Source organism: Thunnus thynnus, chromosome 6 (genome assembly GCF_963924715.1).
Source record: "Thunnus thynnus chromosome 6, fThuThy2.1, whole genome shotgun sequence".
In the NCBI taxonomy this organism is placed as follows: Eukaryota; Metazoa; Chordata; class Actinopteri; order Scombriformes; family Scombridae; genus Thunnus; species Thunnus thynnus.
Window position 1 is genome coordinate 17,548,621 of NC_089522.1, and position 17,545 is coordinate 17,566,165.

The window sequence follows — 17,545 nt, forward strand, 5'->3', positions numbered from 1 at the left end:
ACCTCTTGACTGTTTGTTTATTTTCAACTTTCCAACTTATTCGATTAAAGAAAGAAAGAAAGAAAAAAAAAAAAAAAAAAAAAAAAAAAAAAAAGCCAGACCTGCGTTTGCAGATGTATCCCTTTACCTTTTAAGGAAAGGTTGCGAATCCCACTCACAGCATGTGTACTCTGCAAAGCCTGAGTCGTGTTTGATTCATCCTTTTAATAAGAAACTTCCTCTCTTCAGGGAGATGGAGATTCTTAATGAATCTTGGGGTGAACGATGGCTGTTTGAGATGAGATGAACAATGTTAATAATCAGACTGAATAATAATGGCAAAGCATTTGGGAGGCTTCATCTGTCTATACCATCATGCAAGGTGTTGTGTGAAACTTGATGTCCAGACAAAAAAAAAAAAAAAAAAAAAAAAATCCCTCCGGAAAGCATCAGAGCCTCGAAATCAAAGCAAACGCGAGGCCAAGTGCAGGTGACACCATGATGTCTCATCTCCAGGTGCAGCTGCTGTTTGGAATAAATGGATTTATGAGCAATCAACATAAAATCTGAGTAACGTTTAAAGTATCACAACAACATGCCCCAAACCGTGCAGCTATGTAGGTCAGCTGACGTGTTATTACATTAAATAGGCTATCCACTCGATCATATTCATAGAAATTTGATCCTTCTTTTTAAAAAAAACCCACGTAATTTGATAATTTGACCTCCTCCTCCTCTTCCACAAACAGACCTACATCTAACTGAATCACGAGCTGTATATTTAATTTAAAGGTCCAAAACAGACCTTGCTTTTCCACCATTTCTACTTTTCTTTTTTTTTTTTTTTTTTTACAGCATTAATGGATTATAAGAACTACTTCTCAAATAATAAAACAATATCATCTCACCGTGCAGTTGTTTCACTGTCATGCAGCTAAATTATTCACAGCTCCTGGTGCGGCTAACCTGTCTGTTTTTTTATCCGCATAGTTATAAACTATTTGAATGAGATGAAATCATCCATTTAGTGTGTATATGAGCTCCATGTGGATGCAGATATTTTACCGTGGAGACTACTGTAAGGTGTGAGTGTTGGAAGACTGTGAGTCTATTCCTCAAAGACATATTATGTTTTTAGGGGCTATCTTTCTATTTAATTCTAAATTAAGTTTTTTTTTTTCTTTTTTTAAAAGTCAAATTATGAGGTTTAGAAAATTTACGGCCTAAACGGAATCATGTGGGAGTTTTTTTTGGAGACAGAAAAAAACTAAGCTGCGTATTTTTTCTTCAACTAATTGTTTTTACTTAAATGATTTATGTATTTCTTTTTCAGTAAAATGAACTTGTAAAGTGAATCTAACAGATCAGAGTTTGTTGTGCTTGACGGGTAAATCGCAGAGAAACCGCAGTGTTTCATATACTGCGGTTGAAGTTTATGAGTGTAAAAAAAAAAGGCAGCTTGATTGTAAACATGCTTTTTTACATTCTGTATTTTGCCTTCTAGGCTCATATCAATCTGGGCCAAATCTTGCAAATCCTCAGTTCAGTTTTGGTCTTTTTTTCTTCCAGTAGTGCCTTATTTTTTCCCCCCGAATCAAACAATGCGTCAGGCGCAGCCTCTTCATTCAGGGTGTTTATTTCTCTATTTGCGTCCGTGTAGTCTTTAGAAAATTCCGGATGTGTCCCAAGTCACAGCTATTCTGCACCACTTGTGTGCGTGCGTGTGTATGTGTGTGTGTGTGTGTGTGTGTGTGTGTACTTTAACCAGAGGGCTGACATTACCAATAAAGTTTAGTGTACCTGCTGTAAACTTTATTGGCGGTGTAAAGGCGCGCCTCGGATGGGTGTGCATCTTTTGTCTCAGTGTGGTGGTGCTCAGTGTGGAGATCACGGCCTGCAAGGACAAGATGCACCGCTCATCCAAGTATGTTTATTATCACTCATTTATTTGATTATTTAGGTAAAAAGGAATTTTTTTTTATTCGTTATTGAGGCTAATGTGATATTTTTCTTAAAAATGCTAAAGGCCTCGCTCTGTTAGTGGGATTTAAGGGTTAAAACCTGCATGTTAGGCTGAAATTAAATGATCTGCAGATATTCTCTTCATCTTGAATCCTCTCATATTTTTCTTTTTTTTTTTTTAACATGTATTTCATTGCAATATATTTTCTGAAGGTGAAGAACATTTCTTGTAAACCCAGTGGCCGCCTCATGTTCTCCTTATCTCCAGGATGTAGAATTTATATCCGTATTTTCCAAAGGCGTAATTTTTTCCTTTTTCTGTCTGTTACTCGTAGCTCTTGTTGAAAGTTTGAACCAGATTTACAGTGTATGTTGAATCCATGTCATCAGATTTTTATTGCTGCTGCTCTGTGTTCTTTGTAGACTTAAGCTACACCTTGCTTGCTTTCCAAGTTTAAAAAAAAAAAAGAGGATACCTTGAAGCCAATTAATTGAATTTGACGCAATTTCCATATCGCGCATGCACCTGGAGCATCTAGTTGATGCTGGATGTGTGGGACAGTTAAACCAGACATCTGCTTACTGCCATGTATTCCATCCCTGAGAATCAGTCAGTGGGAAAGAAGCCCTAATATGAAAGTATAGTTTAGCCTAATTGAAGTTAATTAGACGTCTGTGTGTCTCTCTATGCCGCTCTGTGTCTCTTTTCCGAGCATCTCCCCTCCCTCTCTTGCTCACTCACACTTTTATTTCCCATTTTCCTCTGGCATGGGCACATCATGGCATACAGCTTGTCCACCAGGGGAACTGTCATATTTTTTCTGTCACACGTCGACACTGTGACATATGGGGGAATTTCAGTATTCGCGCTCCATATTGTGTGACCATTTTTAGTTTTGTGCAATCGAAAAAAAAGAAAGGGAAAGATGGGTGCAAACATTCCTGGTTGTTAAAGGGAGAAATTTACAGCTGAGTAATAAAAGTTTACGACTGAATCCTTTCTGTGATTGGCTGCAGCGAGCCACGTGGCGCACGCTCTATGAACATGAACTTTATGCTGTTGTCTATTCTCTGGTCCTTCCCTTGTATCAGCAGCAGACTAAGCTGGGGCGTAGAAACGTCTTTTTATCTTTACTCTCATATAAAAACACTGCACAGTCGTTTTGGCGCTGCTTCGTGTGATATTCATCCGATCTCCGACTTCCTGACAGAGGGATCTTCGGGACAGTCGCCGCCTCTACCAGCCGCTGCCTGCATTCATCCCCCCCGGAGGCAATAAAGCCGCGACTAGGAAAGGAAAAGCAGCAAGCCAGCCTGCTAGAAAAGACTTTCCCCAGGAAACAGACATAAGCTCCTTAACGCCGGGATGTGACGACAGCCAGCAGCACACGGGAGATGTGCGCTGTGTTGATATTTCCCACTCGCCATCGTGACCCCTCAGCTGCTGTGCTGGACCACAGTGAAGCTACAAACTACGGAGAGCCAGCTGGGGTAAGATTACAAATTTCTCTTTAACTCTTGCTTAATGTTTTTTTTTATGTTGTGTTTGGCAATCAGCTGGTGCTTTCTGGGATGGAAATGACGCAAAAGAGTGTAGTATGTGTATGTGTGTGTGTGTGGAGGGGGGGGGAATGATGAGAAGGTGGAGGTGCCTGATCTGTGTAGTTGTGACCTGACCTGTAGCCTTGGAGGCTGCTGATGCCCAGAGCGACTACTATTACCTCATTGGCTGGTGTAGCAGCACCTGAGTGTATATTGACCACTTTAGGTTACATTAGCCGAGCAATTTAGTGGTGCTGTGCCAATCTGTTGTAATAAATTGCCCACTGATAGTAAACTTTGTCATCACTCATAGGCCCCTCTGACCAGGCAGAGCTGGCTCACGTCCCTTAATTATTTCTGGTTTCCATACTTGTTGTCACTTGTTATTTTCAGTCTGTGCCAAGTGTCTGAATAACACCTTTAAGCAATCTCACGCAAGCGCACGCGCACACTCACGCACACACACAGACACACACACACACACACGGGCTACCATATGTACACACTGAGACACTAGTAGCTCCCGGCAGTGCCCCCTAGCGATCAGAAGTGTTGCATGTGGGAGTGGGCGGGTGTTGAGGCTTGTTGTTTATGGCTGCTGGTTTTCGGCGGCGGTTCACTGCGGATGTCAGCTGACCCAGCTGATACACTGCTGCCAGCAAATAACTGCTCGAGCAGACACAGAGGAGTGTTTCTGAGTGTCTGATTTGCTGTTGTCACTTTGGGGGGAATGAGAGATTTGTCTGTCTGGTTTATTCTGATATAATGAGATGCAGTGGTCTGTTTTAGGATGTTGCTCTGACATAATCACTGACGACATAATGGGAAGTATCCATTGCCTTTTTATTTACACCAGCGGCAGGAGAAAAAAAACAAATCACAGATATCCTCATTGTCATCAAAATCAGCAGCAGTTACAGTAACTATTGAACATTAGTGGACAGGGTGTTATTGACGAAGCACAAGTGAACTGCATAGTGTAAAAAAAAAATACATGAATGGTGCAACATTTTCCAGTTTCTTCCCAGCATTTGACAAAAAAAAAAAAAAAAAGTTCAGGATTAATTTCAAAATATTTTGTGCAACAGCACAGAGGGGTTGAACCTCAGCCTTGTTTATGTATATATATATATATATATGTGTGTGTGTGTGTGTGTGTGTGTTTGTGAAACTAAGAAATATGCAGAAAATTTGAAAGAAATATGCAAAAAATGAAATATAAAGGAAAGGGGATACTGAAGTGGCCTTTATTGCATCTCAAAACAAAGTAGTTTGTTTAGTGAAGGAGTATTCAAAGGCATCTTAAATACACCGTGTGTGTGTGTGTGTGTGTGTGTGTGTGTGTCACTCAGACACTTTTTATGTGTAATTGAAGTTGAAAGCGGTTGTTTTTTTTGTGTTGTCTTGTTTTTTTAATCAAAGCTCAGCTTGGTGAAATGCTCCCTTTTTATTGTCTGCGCAGAGACAAAAATATTGTTTATGCTATAAAGTGATTTCATGTGTTTCTGTCTCCTGCTGAAGCTCAGCGGTCGTGCGTTTCAATCTTGTAAAATACAATTATTGGCAAAGCCTCGTTCTGGAAGCCTTTAAAGTCTTACAACCTACTGTTACACACGTTGTTTGCTTTTTCCTTATGAAACATTGCTGTTGTAATGGATCGTGTCCGCTGCTGCCCAATCGTGTCCCTGTAGAGACAGAGACAGAGAGAGAGAGGGAGAGAGAGAGAGAGAGTCCACTTAATACATGCCATTTGGGTTGTTAGGTAAATCTTGGTTTAAAATAAGATGGGAAAACCACAGTCTATTGTTTTGCCCTGCAGTGTTTTTAAAAGCAGAGATAGGCTTGCATAAAACTCCATGAAGTCATGAATCTGTCCGCATCACCACATTTAGAACCTCACTTACAAATCCCGACAGGGCAAAAATTTTGCCTAATGGTCATAATTTATGATGTGTGGATCAACATGCACTCATTGGGCAACAGTTTCCTGAGTGCTTAACGAGCATAAAGTCGAACACTTCCGGACATTAATTGGGCTAGCCAGCGATGGTAAAGTGCTTATAGAGGGCTTTACATTGTTAGTATGTGAATTACTCCTTATTAGTAAGGTTAGAAGCGGGGGAGAAGAAAAAGCATCAGGCGCTGACCAGGCTTTGCCTCCCTCGCTGTGTTTTTAATCATGGCTGATAATGTAGAAATTTTACAGGTCCCATATAACTAACTGAGTGATGTTGTGACGTTGGATATTGATGTGTATCTGTAAACATGCAAAAGAGAAGAGCTGTATGCTCATTGACGTGGATGGGCCCTGCTCTGCTGCAGAGGAGCAGGCTGTTAAAGTTGGGCCTTCAGCTAAAGAACTAATTAAAACGTAAATTTAAAACCGATCTTGCGTGATAATAACTAACATTATAACCCCAACAATAATTATTATAATTATATTTATAATAACAACAATAATACTACCAATAATAATAATAATAATAATATTATGCATGCTCTATTTCATTTATGCGTAGCCTTCATTGCGCATTCACCGTAGGTAACTACTAAAACCATATACTATTCATGAATGAATTATTAATATTAATTATTAATATCCATGGTTAGTACTTGATACCAGGCTGTTGTTAAAAAATTCATTAATTTCGTCCAAGACCACTCAGGTTGTTTCGTTCACCGCTGGTCATTATTTCCCTTTAAAGATCGAGGTAACATGGACCAAACGGCTTCTTTCCTTCCTGCATCAAAAGCCGCGCATGTGATTTGCCTCACGGGCCGCAATAAAACACTAAAACACGGGGGAAAGAATGACCTTTCTAATTCTGCGTAGTGGCACAACCTCTGCTGCATTCCAGCCTCTCCAGTCCACATTGGCTTTACTGTTCAGCCTTTATTTACAACCTAAACTTTATGGACCAGTCACAGCGCTTTTTTTTTTTTTTTTTTGGGGAGAGGGGGGGGGGGGGGGGCTGTGAATCAAACAATCTGCGTTTTGAAACCCAAATAATATACATTTAATTAAATTTAAATATATTGAAATATAGTTGAAATAAAGCAGGGAAACCGAATACGTCTGTTAATTCTATATAAAAACTTTACAATGAGTAAATTATAGCGACTGCATTGTGACAACAACAGAAGTTGCTACAATGAAAGGCTTCTATAAATCCTGTCACATGCTGTCTCTGATATTTGTGAGTATGACAAATTAAGAAAGTAAAACTCGCTGCCAAACATATTTCACACACTTAATCACATTTCAGGATTCATTTATGTTGTTTGAATTTAAATTTAAATTTCATGTTGCATTAAAAGTGGTGTATAAACGCTTTTGGGGATTATGTTTTCAATTTTCTGCGGCATGAAAATGAATTTGGGCACTTTGAGACTTTCCATCCTGCTGTATGTGTTTGTTTAATCCTCCTTTAACCATCAGCTGATTCATAATATCAAAGTGAAGAAGATCAAATAATCCCAGGGCAGCAGCAAATTACAGCCCCTAACTTCTGCGCCTTATTTACCCCAAATTTGTGCGACGCGGATGTCACATATGGCCACGAATAAGGTGAAGAGAAACTTTTATTGCACCAGCTACTTCCTTCTCTTTGTTCTGCTCTCTTTTATGGTCCATTCAGGATCCCAAACAACAGACCAAACAACGCTGCACGTTTAGGTTTCAAGTATTCACCCCATTGAAGAAATCAATGAGGTGGACCAATAGGCTGCTGTAGCCAGAGCGACCGCGTCTGAACAGACATTTTCAATAACTGTATTGATTATTTTATAGATATCTATTATGGCCTGTTGCAAAACGCCAATTAAGCGTAATTATAATTCAGGGGAAAGTGTTGAGTTTTATTCAATTTAAAGGCGTTTGACTTTTTAAAAAGAAAAGAGTTGTGGTTTAAAAATGCACTCTCGTCAACTGTATAAAAAGTAATTTAATTATCTTAATCACAGAAAACTGAGAGTGAGTGAAGCTGACATCAGTAATGTCATTAATTTGGAATTTAACGTATTTAAAGGCAGCACATTTCGCGCACACACTCGCTTAAGTTTTGCAGGATTTTTGCAGCGCACCTCTTAAGTAATTTCCAAACCCATTATTTGCTGCTGAGATAATTATCGGTTTCCCTTTCCTCCCTGTGTGTCAGAGGAATGTCGAAGTATGATCAGAACAGGGGGGAAAAAAGGACTGAAACAGCTGCATAAGCATTTTAACATGTTGCATCTTCACTGTAATTCAACTCCATATTCTGTGCGTAAAATTACAAGCAAACTCTTTATTGTTATGAATTGAAGAGACTGTACCTGAGAGCAGCCTGCCCATGTGAGCACCGGGCATAAGTTGGCCTGTGGAGGTTTTTGTCTGACGTGGGGCTGCACAGTCGCATAACTGGATTTTTCAAGACAGTGGCAGAAATTAGCCTGTCTTCAAAGACGCAGCTCGGTCGGAGCTGTACACGCTATTTCCTCTGGCTTTATGCTTCCACATGCTGTGCAGTGCTTTCATTTTTGAGCCTGCTCGTGTTGCAGGGCTTTGCTGCAGAGATAGTAGTTGGTGAGCTGGGGAACGTCACTTGTTTTATTGCCCTCACAGAAGAGAGACCATAAACGCATTCTTACCACCTACACCCTCCCCCAGTTTCACTGCAAAAAGCATGGAAATTGCTCACAAGCCAGATAATTTATACACAAAGGAAACATTAACAGTATGTTAGTTGGAAAGTCGTCGATATGACTGAGATAAACAATAAATGCCAATATTCATTTTATTGTTCATAAAAAGGCGGCGCGTTCTGCTGGATCACAACATAAAGGCCATATTATGTCCGGAGTGATGTTGTAAAATTAAAACTGAGTTAGTTTTGGACACACACACACACATACACACACATACACACACACACACACACACACACGCACACACACACACACACACACACACACACACACACACAACATAAGAACTGTGTATCACAGGTAACAGAGTTGCCTTTTATCTTAGTAAGTGGATTTAAAAACTAATTTCCTGAATGTGACCTTTTAAAACACCTTTGGACGTGAGTTCATGTGTATTTATATGCAAATATCCCACCTCCCTTTGACTATGAGCACTGTACTGAATGGCATTGGTCCAGTTTTGCATCATACTTGCTCTTTAAACTCCACATTCTCGCAAACTTCAAGTAAAAAAAATGTCTCATCCAGTCAAGCTGTATAGTGTGCTACTCCAACTCTACGTTGTGTTTATCGGCATTTAGCACTAATGTTCAAGCTCTGAGCTAAAAGCTACAGTTTCTCCTCAACTCCTGCCTCTCAATTGGTGGAGAATGGTCAGCTGACATTGTCATATTGTCTCTCACCGAGCCAAGCCTCGGCTATAACACTCGGGTTTGTGCGTCTTAACCGGAGATTGGAAATTAATAATATTGAATCCTCAAAGTAGCCCACTTCCAGTTAGAGAAGCAGAAAGTCGAGGAAAAAAAAGAAGACATTGGAGAAAGGTGTGGTTGGTTGACAAAAACGGGAAGGAGATTTACTGAGAAGGAGATTGAAAAGAGACCGATAAAGAAGTGGGGAGAGTTGGAGAGAGGGTTACAAGCAAGGTATGAATTCTTATTTCGCAAACCCGTCGCTCTCCTGCCATTTATCCGGTGGTCAAGATGTTTTGCCTAACGTACCCCTAAACTCCACCACCTATGACACAGTCAGACATTTTTCGTCGTACGGTGCAGCTGTGACCCAGAATCGGATATATTCACCTTTCTACTCTCCTCAAGATAATGTCGTTTTTGGGTCTGGCAGGGCACAGTATGAATATGGATCAAACGTGTTTCTTCAAGACAAGGACGTGCTCCCCAGTTGCAGACAAACAAACATGGGACTCAATACACAAAGCCACATTGCTCAAGAGTACAGTTTGGATCAAGGAAGAGCAGGAGCTCAGGATCAGAAAAGCAACATCCCGATCTACCCGTGGATGCAGCGAATGAACTCACACAGCGGTGAGTTTTACTACGACAAATAAATTAAGGAAATGGGCCAGTTTTACGATATGTCTTACCAAGAGAGCAAGTTACTTTTTATGGCCCCATAAAACATTACTGTATCCCCTCGACTTGTAGATGGGCCTTTACATGTGCAAACAAACAGCTTTCATTTTAAGAATGATATAGTAGTCATAAACAGGAGCGTGAGACAGAGAGGATACATTAGGATGCTTTCATTATTTTAGATAATACAGCAAAGATGCCCTTTGAGATAGGATTAGTCTCACAGTTACATGTGTGTGTTTTTTTTCTCCTCGTGGATTTAGATTACAATTATGATTGTAACACTGAGCCAAAACTTATGCTCAACTGTCTCAAAGTATTATCAGACCACAGACAGAAGCATGTTTTTTATGACAAGTGTGGCTTCGCATTGCAAATGATTAAATTAGTGACTTTACTTTCTATTCCAGCAGGAGTGGGCTACGGGACAGACAGGCGCAGAGGACGTCAAATATATTCTCGTTACCAAACACTTGAGCTGGAGAAGGAGTTTCATTTCAACCGCTACCTGACCAGGCGCAGACGCATCGAAATCGCAAATGCGCTTTGTTTAACGGAGCGGCAGATCAAAATCTGGTTTCAGAACCGACGCATGAAATGGAAGAAGGAGAGCAACCTGACCTCCACGGTGACTGGAAGTGAACAGACAGCAGCCTCTCCGGAGGAGGAACGCAGTGGCGCAATGGAAGAAGAGAAAGATGAGGTCAAGAAGAAAGAATAAAAAAAAAAAGAAGTGGGGGGAAAAACACCTGATGACCATGAAAACCCAACATAACTACCTAAAAAAATCTATATGGACCTGAGAGCGAGTTCACTGCATGATGGCTACCCCGCAGCTCTCCCACTTATATCTCATGTTGACCACAGGAGTGTTGAGCCTTAGAAATCCAAATAATTTCAGCCACAGTATGGCCCCTGTGACATTGGAGCGCCGAGTTTTTTTTTTTTTTTTTTCCTTCGCAATGTCACACTTGTATTGTATTAAAAATAAAAAGAAGTATTCATTTCTACGTTATTTCCCATGCCAGTAAAATCTGTGTATTTATCCCCCACTGCCCATCAATCACTGTGAACTCTTTGATCACCTCACAAAATACAGTGTTGGTCAGACTTAACTCAGTATTGTACATGCACATTCCACGGAAGGAAAGGACCGGGCGGACACTTTAATTTGATCACAGTGTAATACTTGAATATTCCGTAGAAAGTGTCTTGCATAAACCTGAAAGTTGCACGGATATGCTACAGTGTAAACACACACATACACACACAACACTGAAATGCCTGTATATAATCAAATTAACGGTACATTATGTAAATCCTGTGTGGACTTATGTGCATTTAGCCGCTTTGATAGACGCTGCATAGCATAAAATTGCGCTTATACCCCTTTTTTGACCATTTGACACGATACGCTTTCCTTGTGAAATAGATTTGTACACTAGTAATTCTTCACTTTTGTTTTTTTGGAGTTACGTGTTTTGTCATAAATGTGTATCATGGAATAAAATATTTGTAAAACTTTCACTCTCGTCTTGTATTTTTGGGATCATGGCACTTCCTTACATGAGTCAGATGGCCGTATAAAGAAAGCGTGCTTACACTACGAACCAACTCACTAAATTGTGGAAGCTTGGTATTATATTTGTATTTTATCATGACCTTTTTGGTCAGAGAAAGCTGTGAAGGCAAGTGAGGAACAAATTAGCTTATAGGCAATAGACAAAGCTCTGATTTAGGAGCAAATTTTGGCCACTTAAATATAAAATTTTCAACTTTCTGATTGGTGACAGAGCACGGGAATGAGACATTGTCCAATATCCAATGAAACACTATAACATTCCCGTAGTTGTATTACTAACTTCGGCGACATCAAAGTTTCAAGTCCATATGCGTAAATATATTTTACGCAACTAGGCGCTTTAAATATGAAATCATAAATATTATTATTATTCTTGTTATTAATATTATTGTTGTTATTATCATTATCATCATTATTATCATAATAATTATTATTATCATTATTATAATTATTATATTGGTCTGGTGGTGGACTCGCAGTGTTTCGGGGGCAGAGAGCTCTGGCCGGTCTTGACCGTCTTGCTCCATACCAGACACCAGATGACGCTCTTGTCTTACTGTCCTGCCCTTTTTTTTTCATTAAAGCGCCCTGCCTGGTCCTCAACAACCAACAGCTCAAAGTTTACCGGACACGTTTCTCCTATTCATCAATATCCCCATTGAGTATCAAAGCCAATTTATGACTGGCCAACATGTGCACGTGATCCCATACAAATACCCCATATTTGGGCAGCGCACGGCGGATCAAGAATTAAAAAAAAAAGATACCAAAGCCTACTCCACCTATAAATCCTGGATTATTTTTTTGGGGCAGACAGCTCTGAATTTTCCAAAAGCGGCTACAAAGAAAAGCAATGATCAACAAAAACAAGGAAATAACCGCAACATAGGCTACATCCCGCAGCCCTCTGTAGTTTAAAAAGAAAGTATCGGGGATAGTTAAAAAATGAGCTCTTATGTTGACAGCTCCAATCTCAGGCAAACAAGCGAGACAACTTCTCCTAACACTATGTTTAGTTTCGATCTATCTGGGCGCGGGTCCAACCGTTATAAGGGTGTTAATGTGAACGGGATATTCACTTGTCCCGTCCCCACGACCTCTGTTGAACGAGAGGAGATGAAAACTAGCCTGCGTGGCAACACGGATACTCCTCTCCCGCCGGGACCACAGATAACCATGGTCTCCAGTAGCTCGTCCGTGGACGCAAGCGGGCTCAACTACGGCAGCAGCACGCTGCTGGGACGAGGGGCGGACAGAGACCCGGAGAGGAGCGCAAAATCCGGCGGTAACAAGAGCCATGAGAGCGACAGAAACGCGGAGAACACGCAAGCGATGAAACGAAACACAAATGCGAGCCAGCGTCAGGACAGTGAGCAGCGGCCACAGATTTATCCATGGATGACAAAACTGCACATGAGCCACGGTAAAGTTTGTCTATTTTCTAAAGTGCGTCTAAGATGCTTTCCCTTCTTCACTCTTTACGCTGCTACACTTCTTTTCGCCCGTTCCAGTTTCCCTCTTGAGTTTTATAGGCCAAACGCAGGAAATAATAAAAACTCGCGGTCATAAATTTTATGACAAAGGCATCCATTGCTCGTAAACCTGCTCTGTTACGGTGAAGAGGTGATCTGTGGGGTGATTTATGGTGGTATAATTGGATAAGAGAACAAAACTGTGATAAAACTATGAAATAATATTACAAATTCACCTCCAAGTATTAGTTTTTGCTTTGCTTCCTTTATATTCTTAGTCAAGCTACATGTTTTACATGATCAGACTCTCTGTGTGAGACAAGCTTTAGCCTTAAACTGAACTCTGGGAAACACCAATGCCCTGACCCAATCATGAACTTTTCACCTCTAAAAGATTTGAATAGGCGTACTCCTTTTCCATGCCTTGGAACACTGAGCACATTTTGCTGCAAATAGAAGCTTCTTCTGTTTTGTGTTCGTCTATATGCAAACATCCAGGAGCACACAGCAGGGATGTTTAAAATATTATTACATCCAATAGGTCAGGCCTGTTGCTTTCCTTAGCACGCCTGAGCACGAGCAAGGCTTTAAATAGGAAAATATATATCTGTAAAACAGCAGTTTGCATTTTCTAATCCCATTTTATTTTTAGATTTTACACGTTTGTTTTCCTCCCACGATATTGTGCTCCTGTGCAGTGGTGTTAGGCCGAGGCCAGTGTTTACAGAGAGGCCAACACATTATCTGTAGCTATGTCATTTTACATTTTACAAAAGGATTTCTTTTAGTGACAGTCGTGTATTTTTTATGTTTTAGTGTGAGCAGCCTCTTCATTCAAACTGACTTTATTTATTAAATATAGCTTAACAATCCTTATCAGTCTGACATACATTTTTATTACACAAATCCACAGTAAGTAATATCAGGTTAAATGAGGTTATATAAAGATATTTGATCTTTTAAATAAGGGTTGAATACATAAATTAATAGATTTGTGCTTGTAATGCTTACTTTTTATGGATATGGATATTGTTATAGATAACCAAGCTTTTTTTTAAATTGAATATTATTATTAGCTTTTTATTATATTTATTTACCACTTCAATACTGCTGAAAGCTAACTGATTTTAATACCACTTCAGAATCGGAGGGTAAGCGGTCCAGGACCAGTTACACCCGCTACCAGACTCTGGAGCTGGAGAAAGAGTTTCACTTCAACCGGTACCTGAGCCGCCGCAGGCGCATAGAGATCGCCCACAGCCTGTGTCTAAACGAGAGGCAGATCAAAATCTGGTTCCAGAACAGACGAATGAAGTGGAAGAAGGACTCAAAGATCAAAGTGAAGGAATAAAAGTGCACTGATAGGGGCGCAGCACGTTTTTCAGCCCCACACTGCACAGTGCTGGAGTGCCGCCTGACCTCCGGATGAACTGCTAGGAGCAATGACATCATGACACCGCTCTGTGCGCTTCATCACCAATTATGTGTCACTTGCTGCAGTTTGGGACCTAATGTATTGAATATCACTCACTTTGATCAATCGGTTTACATTTCTAAATTAATTTGCTGTCCATGCGATGATAACCTCACTTTGCTGCACGGAGGGGACAAGAGGTTGAGGGGAGCTGGGGTCCTTCAAACTGCAAGTATTTGGCCTGCAGTGCACTGGAAGGCTGCACAATGCTACTAATAATCTATGTTTTTTAATTAGGATAACAGTAGTGGAGGCAGAGCGATAGCCTGCATCATTTCAAGCTCTTTATCATCATCATATGATAAAACTGTTAGGTCAACAAATCAAATAAAGGCAACTGCTTTGGAAATCATAATGATTATGAGCTGTCCTATAACCATCAGTTAAATAGGTTCCCAGCGGTAAAAACTACTTTCTATTTCTTTTAAAAATTTACTCCCTAATATGTTGCAGTGCAAACAAAATAGGATGTGTGATGTGTTCAGTGAGCAATGTATTTGTGAGTGGATTTCTTTGAAGGCACCATCCATGTTGTCTGTTTTATCCTTGTGAAGCTAAATCATTGTGTATAATTCAGCGACTGTATGTGATAATATTGTAAATGTGCAATGAAGCCATTTCTCCTCCCCTTTGTAAACTTAAGGTGCCTGGTTTACACAAGGCCTAGAATAACTGATAGATGGCTTATTTGTTGATTGTAACCAATAAAGTCTCATCATTAAAAATTAAGGGAATTTCCTATTGTCAACATGCGCACTTCTGTTATTTTGTTCCCCCCCTGATATCAGGAGTTGGTGGCGGAATCACACAGCTGACTGATATATTTACTGAATTAAACGATTTGGAAATTGTGACACATTTAGTCCTGATCACGTTTTTAGTCCGACTCGGGATCCCGCAGCATTTCATCAGATGACAAACGCGCTCTGAAGTTTAAGGCCCTCATAAAACTTTATTGCCCCTTTTCCACCACTCACCCACAGGCACACTCCGTTTCCTGTTTTGTCAGGGAAGGAAGGGGAGACACTAGCCTGTGATAACACTCGCCCACAACACAACATGGATGCACAACTTTGGTTTCCTGTGGCCGCAGACTGATGCGCCATCACTGCTGAGGCCATATGGCCACTTTATGGTCTCGCCCTGCTCTTTCAACCTGGCACCATTACACTGTAGTTAAAACAAAAAATATCTGCCAGTACAGAGGACATAAAATCATGCCAGTTGCTGGATGTCTGTATCCAGAAGACGCTTTAGTAGAAGTATCACTATGACGCACTATAGCCCAAGGTTATGAGGTAATTTCTCTACAGCACTAGTTAAGAAAATAAAAATCAACTCACCTCTCAAACTAATAGCTTCAGATAAAACTTCCTTCACGGTTAGAGAACCGCTCAGAGCAGCGTCCACTTTTCTCTGCGCTCTCTTAGGCCTATAACCTATAACGTGGACAATGTATTGAATCCCTTTTTGTGTGTCTTTCTTTTAGGGTATTTTAAAGTTTACAAGGTTACATATGCCAATTGCCCCAAGCAGGGCCTGTGAATGGTGCATAGGAAGCACGTGGTGTCATTTAAGTGGGTTTTATGGCCTGGAAGAGCTGACAAACCTTCGATATATACACATCATATATAATCTTAACTGTCCGGAATCGCAGCTGCTGGCTTCCCCTTATCTGAGGAAGAAAGGGCTTTGTGGCAGTGAGGATGCAGTACCTTTCTCTGGACTCTGTAGTCGGGTGGTGCGGAGGACTGCATGGGAGCTGCTGCAGTAAGTTGCTTTTAACTTCGCCTACAGGCCTGCGACCGTGCCGTTATTTCACCGTGAGCCGTTTTAAAAAAAACATAGTTTGATTTCTATACGTGTGACTTTGAATGCATGGTTGATAAATTGATTTACTTCAAAATTAACTGTGTTTTAATGATAGTGAATGTGTGTTTCATAATTAAAATGACAATTATGTTTATAAAACAATCGGAAAAATGCGCATTTTGAGATATTTATAGCTTATTTGGTGTTGTATAATAGTTCGCCAGAAACGAGAATACACGGAGATACCGATCGAGGTTTTGGGGTTTTCAAGCAGGATTATTTTTACGCAGCATCATCCTTATATCACAGCCAGATTTTAATATGAGGAAATACAAGCAAAAAGCAGGATGTTTTTATAGCCTCGCAACAGATTTGAGATACAGTAGCAGTCCGATTGTTTCAACAGCTTGCTTTGCATGTTTTGCTTGTCAGAGAATAGAAAAGAAAAAAAATATTTTGAAGTAAAGGTGACTGAGGAAAATGAAAAGTCAGCCAGAAGTATCAAAAATCATCTGGCGTGCAGCCTCATTATCCACCCCACCCTCCCTTCCTCCCTCTCTCTCTCTCTCTCTCTCTCTCTCTCTCTCTCTCTCCCCTCCTCTCTCAAACACACACCCTGACTCTATCTGCTGCACACCTACAGTACCTGTATGTATAATCTGTGAAGTGAAATTATTTGCTGAATCCTCAGTTAAGTCTTATAGTTTGGTACAGTGGCTCAGACTGAAGAGAAACTGAAACTGTGTGGCGAAAATAAAATACAATTTTTGTTCTGTAAGGCTAAAATGTTGTCCTGTAGGTTGAAATATTGTGTGCATCCATACACGAGCTATAAAATACCAACAAAAAAAAACCCCCCGCCCTGATTAAAATGCTTCATCTCGCTGTCTCACCTTGACATAAGGTTAGTGTTTGTGCTCATGAGCTGCTGCAGCTCCTGTTGTTTAGGGTCATGTCTGGGCCAAAGGAGAGCTTTGATTCAAAGGCACTTTGCAGTGTAATTATGGCAACGTTCAAACTCAAACCCTGTGAAAAACACAGTGTGTGGATGTGAACTCCAGACACGACTGTTCTTGCATGTTCTACATAAAACGCACCTTTCTTTTTGTCACATGAATCTGCCTTCTAACTGGCTCTCCGCATTACTGAATTGATCAATTTGGAGACTGATGAGGCAACGTGATCCTCTAAGCTCGATAATTTTCTGTTGCTCTGGAGTGTACATCATTTAATTGCCCATATGTCTTAGAAAGTAGTCCAGTTGGATATACTGTTCTTAATCAACGTGTGGAATTGCGAATGGCTTGTTTGGGTTAGTGTAGCTCGGCTGACGGAGCAGGTGTGCAGCAGAGATGCACATGCTGACTGTGATACAGAACCAGAAGCTGCTGTAGGGATTAAATATGACAGGAAAGTTGAGATTCCCTCCAGACTTCAGTTTCAGATATCATAAGACACCTGTGAACATGTTGTGTTGGCCTCTTTGGTTTCTAAACGTTTTATTAGGAGGACTGTTGCAGTGCAGGTTTACTGTCAGGTGTGCAGGATGATCAATTCTACACTTCCAATAGGGGGCACTGTGTAACACGCTCCTGTGAGGGTGACACACTGTGGGGGCAGTGTGTCCAAGCCAGGGTATGGATTAGTACTCTTTTTTACATCC

General features: G+C 40.6%; 2 protein-coding genes across 3 annotated transcripts; both read left to right on the plus strand.

The window, feature by feature from the left end:
• The first annotated feature begins 8,379 nt into the window (after positions 1-8,379).
• hoxc6a (homeobox C6a) lies at positions 8,380-11,067 on the plus strand. Of its 2 annotated transcripts, none has more exons than XM_067592271.1 (2): positions 8,380-9,494; positions 9,956-11,067. In XM_067592271.1, the coding sequence occupies exons 1-2, from the start codon at positions 9,098-9,100 to the stop codon at positions 10,261-10,263; spliced, it is 705 nt and encodes a 234-aa protein (XP_067448372.1). In that variant the 5' UTR covers positions 8,380-9,097; the 3' UTR covers positions 10,264-11,067. The 2 variants fall into 2 exon arrangements, with proteins under 2 accessions (XP_067448372.1, XP_067448371.1); XM_067592270.1 differs by having other exon boundaries at positions 8,381-9,494; positions 9,953-11,067.
• Positions 11,068-11,739: 672 nt separating this feature from the next.
• Positions 11,740-14,818, plus strand: hoxc5a (homeobox C5a). The gene is made up of 2 exons (XM_067592249.1): positions 11,740-12,547; positions 13,739-14,818. Exons 1-2 carry the CDS (start codon positions 12,070-12,072, stop codon positions 13,945-13,947), a joined length of 687 nt encoding a protein of 228 aa, XP_067448350.1. The 5' UTR covers positions 11,740-12,069; the 3' UTR covers positions 13,948-14,818.
• Positions 14,819-17,545: the final 2,727 nt, after the last annotated feature.